The sequence below is a fragment of the Macadamia integrifolia genome, chromosome 6 (genome assembly GCF_013358625.1).
Source record: "Macadamia integrifolia cultivar HAES 741 chromosome 6, SCU_Mint_v3, whole genome shotgun sequence".
Lineage (NCBI taxonomy): Eukaryota > Viridiplantae > Streptophyta > Magnoliopsida > Proteales > Proteaceae > Macadamia > Macadamia integrifolia.
The window spans coordinates 12,471,108-12,479,872 of record NC_056562.1 but is presented as its reverse complement, the minus strand read 5'-3'; the positions used below and the strand labels follow the sequence as shown (position 1 = coordinate 12,479,872).

The 8,765-nt window shown below is 36.1% G+C and overlaps 1 protein-coding gene across 3 annotated transcripts; it reads right to left on the bottom strand.

Moving 5' to 3' along the window:
* Positions 1-397: 397 nt before the first annotated feature.
* Positions 398-8,030, bottom strand: LOC122082632 (RNA polymerase sigma factor sigA). 3 transcript variants are annotated; one of them, XM_042650320.1, is made up of 10 exons: positions 7,860-8,030; positions 4,746-5,448; positions 3,851-4,049; positions 3,676-3,768; positions 2,644-2,772; positions 2,312-2,365; positions 2,141-2,218; positions 1,989-2,051; positions 1,342-1,454; positions 398-763 (listed from the first exon to the last, which is right to left on the bottom strand). In XM_042650320.1, the coding sequence occupies exons 2-10, from the start codon at positions 5,432-5,434 to the stop codon at positions 655-657; spliced, it is 1,527 nt and encodes a 508-aa protein (XP_042506254.1). In that variant the 5' UTR covers positions 5,435-5,448; positions 7,860-8,030; the 3' UTR covers positions 398-654. The 3 variants fall into 3 exon arrangements, with proteins under 3 accessions (XP_042506254.1, XP_042506252.1, XP_042506253.1); XM_042650318.1 differs by having other exon boundaries at positions 4,746-5,591; positions 7,860-8,029; XM_042650319.1 differs by having other exon boundaries at positions 4,746-5,588; positions 7,860-8,029.
* Positions 8,031-8,765: the final 735 nt, after the last annotated feature.

Genomic DNA, 8,765 nt, shown 5'->3' with positions numbered 1-8,765 from the left:
GCTATCACTACTGTTTTCATTAGTTTCTCCTTTCCTCTTTAGCTCTTTGATCCCCATCATCCGTAATCAGGATCATCAGTGCCATTATCCCCAATGATCTCTACCCCTAACGGTGAGTACCATTCAATTGGTGTACCAATTGGGAAAAAATCACCGGTGAACAAAATCTAAAGGATCAACAGTCCAAGTTTGCAAAAAATTGACAAAGTTTACCATCTTCAGATATGAAATAATGACTAGGTACTGCATTAGTGTATTCACAATTTCACATCCTACAGTCCATCAGACGAGCTGAATGAACCTAGCATAGTATTAATCAGAAGAAAATAAAGTAACTTATGTATTATGTCATGCATTTTCACTTATGCCACCATGGAGACTACGTACTCAAACATTATGAAAGATTAATGAAACAAAATTTCTTTTAAGAGAGAAAATTTCCTCCACATATGATACAGAATTTTCATTCCATCTTACAGACTCATAGTCATTGTTTCTATGTTTTTTATCTTATATTACAGGATGTTTGCAGTCTTAACCCCTACCAAAATTTCTTCTATGCTTATTCCGGATGATAAGAAAAAAATGGAGAGAGTCTTGTTTTCTTTTGGATTTTAATACAGAAATATACATATTCATCTAGGACAGACCAAATCAATGTTTCACCAGCATTGCCTCCAGCTTTCTCTTCCTTGCAGCATGTTTTAATTTCTCCAATGCAACGAGCCCGACTTGCCTAACTCTTTCCCTTGATAAACCAATCCTGAAGACATGAGTACATCATTGTCAACATAACTGAAAGCACATGATGACTTGAGAGCAAGTGATTTTTCAATGATGTTGGATTCAATTTATGGGTCGATGTACTGGAAAGGGCAGGAAAACTACAGAATTCTAACTGCTAGTCAATTTTTTGCATGATAGTATTATGCCTAACTGAATTCAGTTTAAATTTCCCAACCAGGATATTGATGGACATTTGACTGAATGCCTTTTGAACAGTTTAACAGTTAAGATCGTCGTGCTGACTTGATTGAGCCATGAAACACTTAATGACAATCAGTTTGACCGGAGAGATTGATTAATGCAGAACAAATGCATGGCTTGACCAGGGTGAGTATGAATGAACAATTCCGCATACTAATCTCAAGGACAAATTTTGACCAACTAAACATCTGGCATGCTGAGCCAATGAATTGATCAAATATTAACATAGACGACCTATTTGGAAACTGGCACCGAAAGAGCAGGACAGTATTCACAAAATCAGAAATAGAGAATGTCAAGAAACAATTTGCTTCAGATTCGAAAACCAAGCACTACTATCTAGTTGGTACATACCTTCTGCTGATGTCCTCCCATGAGAGGCATTCTTTATCCATACCATAGTAAAGCCGAATTATATTTCTCTCTCTTTCTCTAAGTGTCAAATTGATTAGATTGTTAACTTCATCCTGAAAATAAATTACATAAGACTTTAATGATGCTTCCAGGAAGTAGGATGTAACTTTGAAATAATCCAGGGACCAGTACAGAGCTAAAAGTCAGTAGACACCAAGGAATATTAGTGTAGAAGACCTATCTCAATATTTAATACAATCATTCTAGTACTTCGGTATTTTGGATATAGTTTATGCAAGTCAGGAGAGAAGGGAAACTTAAACCATTGCCTGAAAATGAGAGCTTAGACATGCTATCTTGATCTAAGGGAAACCTATAATGGCACATAAGCCCTTGAAAGGCATCCATGAAAATGATAAAATTAGTCTTCCAAAGATAGCTCAGGAAAAAGAAGATAAGATGGTTAATATTAGCAGGTCCCACAAAATTGGGGAATACCGTTCTTATATAAGAGGATAAAGAAATTGTCTTCTATATCTTTAGTGGCACAATGAAATTCAACATCCAGTTCCTATTCCAAAATCATTTTATTTTTATTATTATTATTTTTTTTTTTTCCATTTTCATTTAATTTTCCCCTCCTTTACCTTGAGTGACCATTCATCTACTCCATGCCATGGGTTGTTCTCAAGGCGATTATCTGCAATATACTGCAATTTGCAAAAGCAATGGGATAAGTATGAAACACTTAACCTGAATCTTCTGTTTTAAACAGTATAATTTCCATCATTAAACTTACACTATGAAGAGTTTCCCCTGGAAGGCCATTTAGAGAGGGAAAGGCTTCCCTATCAAGGGAGAAGACCTTGCTTACTGCCTGCAAAATGATCTTCTATTGTAAGAAAATAATGGATGGATTATAGGCATCTTGATTATTATATCGTAACATAAATAAAAGTACAGTTTGTACCTCTGTAGCATTCCTAACTTTCTTCTTCGACATATTCAGGCATTCTGCAATTCTCTGAAAACAAAAGCAGTTTACATCAGAGTAAAAGCAAAGAGGAGATCAATCAAGGAGAAAATAAGTAAAAACAAGCACAATCATACAATATTTGTACTTTGAAATTAACCAATAATATGCAATTGGCACATATAGTGAAGAAAGAGAGAGACAAAGGTACAAATGCATTAACATCATTGCAGAAGAACACCGCCCCACCACACACACAGACACACACAAAAATAAATATATAAATAAATCAAATCAAATCAAATCAAAACAGAAGAATGCTGACTTACAGCTACCGATGGAGTTATCCCTCTCCCTTCCAAACTAATCTTTGCATTTCGAATTAAGCTCAATCTTTCATGCATATGTGTAGGCAACCTAAGAGTTCTGGAATTCTCAACCAGTGCTTTTGAAACACCCTGTCAAAAAGAAAAAGCATATATTGCTGTCTTATTAGAAAAGAACAAAGCAAAGTTAATTGCAAAATAATCCTGATGGAGAAAAATTATTACTTTTCACGTCTACCATAAAGTACACAATAGATTTAAAAGTGAAATAATTACAGAGAAAGTCTCGAAAATATCTAGAACAATTCGAACCCCACAAGAAATCCAGAAGAGAACACTGTTTACACATTTTTAACAGTGAAAATATTTTAGTGAGCCATAAATGCATGATTAACAAACAGGTGGATTGATAACAATAAAAGAATGCACTGGACTCATTGTCTTACATCACAATAGCTTTGGAAATGAAGCACTTCCTCTAGAATTTGCTTCTAGGTTTGCTAGTAACATGGTAATCCATGGTATTTGTATTTCAGGTACACAGTCCTAAAAAAGCTACCAGCACCCTGTATTACTAGAAAATCATGAACAAGATTATAATCTTGTTATGCTCTGGCACAAGTGCTTCTGTCTTCTTTTACATGTAGTTATTCATTTAGCTGCACAACTTTCTGTTTCAGTGTGGACACAATTGTAATCCACATTTTCAACCATGTAGTATTTATGATGGCAATCAAATGAATGTAAACCCTTATTTGGGAAAATCAAGGATTCCTCTTTTCTTGATAAAACTGATGTGGTTGCTTTAAGGTACCCTATTTTTTTCTTATTTATTTATTTATTTATTTATTACTATTTTTTTTTTTTTTATAGGTAGGCTTCAAGGAGAGTTGAACTCTTGACCTCTTTATCATGAGGAGTTGGTCTTTGCCAACTGTAGCCATATACCTTCTACCAGAAAAGGAAGACTGTGTAAGAGGTAATAATTAATCTTCTATCCCATCCGTGGTTTGAAAAGGAAATGTTCTGACTTACCTGACGTATCCACCAATAGACATAAGTTGAAATTTTGCATCCTTTTGAAGAATCAAACTTCTCAATGCCGCGTAATAATCCAATCAAACCACCCTACATATAGATAGAAGATGCTGATCAGACAGAGGAACTCCAAAATTTGACCAGTAAAATTAAAAAAACGAACAAGAATCACCTGAACAAGGTCAGCCATTTCAGAACCCATGTTGTCATATTTTTGAGCTATAGACATGACTAGGCGAACATTACTCATTGCCAGCTTCTCTCTTGCTAAAACACATTCAATCAGTTTCGATTTCAATTCAGTACGGGATATCCTCAAGGAAGCAGCAAGCTGCTCATCGGAGGGCTCACACCCTAATCGTTCCTTCAATCTAAATTCCCATGATTAGAGTTAGACACAAACTTATGAGAAAGCAATTGATCAAATAGCTCTTTAACCTTTGAACCCAAAAAAAAAAAGTGTCATTTTATTGAAATCCGGAGGAAAGTATGTTCAGGAATCTAATCCTCACCACATCTGAAAAAGTAATACAAATTTTATGGAGAGGAGCCTAGTTTTTCAGCACATTTCAACAAGATTGGATTTCCTTTTTTTTTCCCCCTAATTAACGAAGTATCAATTAGAAGAAAAACTAGAGAGAACAAAATATCAGACACTCGTGCATATAAATGATTAAAATACTTTATATCCTTGGTTAATGACATATCAAGGACATGACCAAAATTTCAACTTTGATAAAATCTTCTGTGATCATTATTTTATTTTTCCTATATTTTATTGGAAAAACTTATAGATTTAAGTAAAAAAATTCAATGACTTATAAACACCAAAATTTCATGAAAATATACCACTGTTTAATTTTTCATAAAGAAAATAAAAATGATTTCCTGATAATTATGAAACTGTCTGTAAAATCTTCAGTCCTTTTATTCAAAATCAGAGCGGGAATATTGCAGAGTTCCAGAATTAATTGACATGGTCTGATAGGATCATTCAATAGATATCTTAGAAAAGGAATTTTCAAATTACAAAGTAGTGTAATAGATGAGAAAAATTCCATCCTCACCTTGATTTGTGTTCATCTAAGGTGAGACCTGCTTTGATTTTCTCTGACAAGTTCACAACTTCAGCATGGGTGAGTAATCCTTCACTAACTACACCCTTCGCATAACCTTTCAAGCGACTCTGCAACAGTTCAGGACTGACAAAAGAACCAGGCTGCTTCCTCTTACTTGATGGAACCAAAACAGAATCTTGCTTCAGAAATTTTCTCCTTGCACTAGTTCTTCGTTGCCGAGCAGACAGACCTGAACGAGTGACCAGTATATTCTTAAGGGATTCTTCTTCTGGTGTATCATTTTTTCCATTTCTCTCAAAAGAAAGGTTCCACTGCTTTTCTAGCATAGACTTCTGCAACAAGAGGAGTGCCTCCATTGAAGATTCAAGATCAGAGGTTCCCTCCTCCAAGAGGTCAGACTTCTGAAGCCACAAATCTGCAGTTGAAGGAGATGAAACAGTATCCACATGTTCTTTCAAAGCTTTTATAGATAGTGTTTTTCGATTAGATGGAAAATCGGGGCCGAAATTGGAATCTTTTTTCGCAATTATAACATTCTTTGTGGAAGCTGCATGATGCTGTATTAATCCATAGTCATGGACACACAGGATTTTGTCTGTGAGGTCAGAATAATAGTAAGTGGAACTCAACAGTGTCTTTCCGGCGCTTAGCCCAATAATTGCAGCCGTAGCCATCATATGGCCTCCTCTCACTGAAATTAATTAGCATCACAGTCTAAGAATCCTTCCAAACTTAAACCATGTCATAAAATTGTACTATGTGAGTGTCTATAATCTGGTATGGAAAAAAAGGTTTGCTGCTCCGGGAGCTCTGTTGGGGCCTTTTGCCAAACTTCTGATAAAAAAGACAGGATAATAAGAAACAGTCATGGATAGTCACAAAATTGTTTGAGAATTTGGCATTTCAAATAATTCCCGACTTCAATAAAATCACAGTGCTGTCTTTGAAATTTGAAATTGCAGTATGAATCTTTTTTGTCACATTTTATTTCCTCAATGAAAATTATTCATTTTTTACCAGGAACTAGCCTTTACAAAATGACACCAGGACATGCAGAAGATGCATATGTCATCCCAAGGGTTCCATCAAGAAATCATAGGGTAAAATTCAACCAATTTCAGTACCCTCCACCCCCCCCCCAAAAAAAAAAAAAAAAAAAAGAGAGAGATGTCTCTGTAGCTTCTGCACTTTTCTCACAGTCCCAATCCCCATGCATAGACAAGGGATGGGGTTGTGTGAGGTTATATACAATCTAGAATGTTTTCCAAATGTATTGGAAACATGAATCATGAGTCATGACATATTGCTTAAAAGTCATACAAGGACATCAGAAACTGCACCAGATAGAGCAAACTGGGTAGAGGATGATTCATATAACTACCCAAATGGCTAGGTAAAGCTTAGTTGAGTTGTACACCACACATAAATTCTTGTTATCAAAGCAATGTAATCAGAAGGCAGACCTTGGCACAATGGTAAAGTTGCTCCATCACATCCAAGTGGTTGGGTTCGAGTCGGGAAACAGCCTCTCCACAAAGCGAGGGTAAGGCTGTGTACCTATGACCCTCGCCAGACCCCACAAAAGCGGGTGGCTCCTGCACTGGATACTCCCTTTTTTTTTTTAAGGCAACATAATCATATTAATACTTGAACCCCATATTAATATTAGTGGGGCCATGACAGAGAATAATAGAAGATGAACTTCTTTTTTGAAACATCTGAACGAACTCTCGCATTTTTTTCAGCAGAAAATCAAGGCATTAGGGCAAGACGGTGGTCATTAACGCTTGTAAGTTGACTGGTGTACTGGTCCTTCTTTCTTGCACTAGTCATTCCTGATGGCACTTGTTTTTTGGCAAAGCCATTCGTTCTGGCTCAACTACTTGTGTTTCGGGCACTACTCTTTTCCTTGGCTTATATGTTCATTCTTCTGTGCTTTCTATGTGTGGATTATCCTTAAATTGGTACTAATGTTGCAATACCGAAAGTCAATGCTTCTAAATCTAATGCCTGAAATTTGAGTGTCAATAATAATAAATAAATGAAGTGTATACATCCCATAGCCAGCAATTCAGACTATTTTCAGCCCTAAATTTCTTAGTTTATTAAGAAGCCTATAATATCTAAAACAACTAGTAAGAAAATTAACATCCATGCATATCCATAACCAACAAACAGATTCCACCAACCAGATGCAATTAAAAAACGTCTACAGCCTATGGGAAACCTGGGATTTAGATACCAAGCGTTATTCAACCAACTTCAATGAAAGAAAGAAAGGAAATCTCAGAGATAGGAAAGTCTTCTGTTCTCAATTCTTTTTCTTTTTTCCTTTTTTCAGTAAAAGTTCTGTTCTCAATTCATGTCTAGAACATACGTCTAATTGGTCAATCTTGAAGGTCTTTAGCAGAATAAGTGTCACTTGCCACAGCCCATATTAGTAAAGGCTGAAATTGAGTTCAAGCTATGAATTGGACAATTCACTCTACTGCGTTGCACGTCTATAAAACTAGGGAAGGTTCGAGAAGCCAACTCAAGATCGCAATCTAGTGCACAAATGAGTGTACCACAATGCCTTCAGTACCACCAATCGTCTCTCTCGGTTACTTCCACAAGATGTCTTCAAGTTTGGCTTTCCATTTGCAACAATTCCTAAAATCGCTTGTTAGAAACTTGCACTTATTTAGATGCAATAAACACATAACCAGACCTCAAATAGAGTTCATTCTAAGTATAAACTTGTTAAGAAACTGACAATTGGATACAGAACTCTCTTCCTAATGCAATTCAGCAAACCAAAAGCCATCTATCTCAATCTCACTCCTCGCAGAAGATTCCGAAATCAAAAAAAAAAAAAAAAAAAAGATGATCCAAAGACATTCAAAGGTCTGAGATCAGTCTATGGATTCAAAAATGACATTCCCAGTTGAAACTTAAGGAAATCCAAGTAGAAATGAACTATCATCAAGCATGCTAACAACAGAAAATTCTTCAGACAATACCAAAATAACCGAAATCCAAATTCAAACCACAGAAAGAAGAGAAAATCAAACAGATCAAAACTAGAAAACAAATATCAGTCACCAAGATCAAAAAGCATACCAGTCTTTCAATACAACAGCGGCAGAAACAAGACCTAAATCAGTCCAAAGATGCCTCAATGGCTCGCCACAGAGAAAGAGAGACGCTGGTAGAGAGTAAAGAAGAATTGGAGCAAAGGCGGTGAAAACAAAGGGAAGGAAGTGGAAAGCTAGATTGAATTCTCGTTTTTCTTATTAGTTATTGGAGAAAAAAAAATCTTTCTATTTTATTTTTTATTTTAATTTGAGGATATCGGAGGAAGCAAGGCCATTGGTGGGATGAGATATTGGAGCCCACCTCGTGTGGTGTACAGCGCTCCATCCGTTTAGTTTAATCTCATCACGTCGTGACAGAAGGTTTTTTCCTGACGGGATTAGTACGCGGGCGCCAATGCTATAACGACCGTTCCATTACCGATCCCGGATCTATTGGTACTGTTATGAAACAGGGGTAAACCCGTCCGATCCGTCCATGCCTCATATGGAGCTCCTTATTTAATTTTTCTTTTATTTTATTAATGGATTGGAGAGATTAATACTGGTGGATCTCCAGTTGATATAACTAAGCTGGATTGGATTATTAACTCGAATGGGTACGTTTAGTTCAAAATCTTTTGATGGATCGAAGTTGCCTACCAGTCCAGGTTGATTTGGGTTATAACCCAAACGTAACTCTAACCAAGTGAGAAACTCTCCCTGACTTTGAGAGTTCCACCTAATTAAAGAAGACTTAAAATTGAGATTGGTGGGTGGTAGTCCAATTTTAGGTAAAATGCACATGATAAAGTTTCTAGTAAATCTTTTCCCTGATGGAATCAAATTCCCAGATTCCATTTTGGTTTCCGGTATGTACACATAATTCTTTTCCCACCATCTGTTTTTTAAATAAAAATTGTGGGGGGAGGATGTTAGGTATGTCACCTGGATT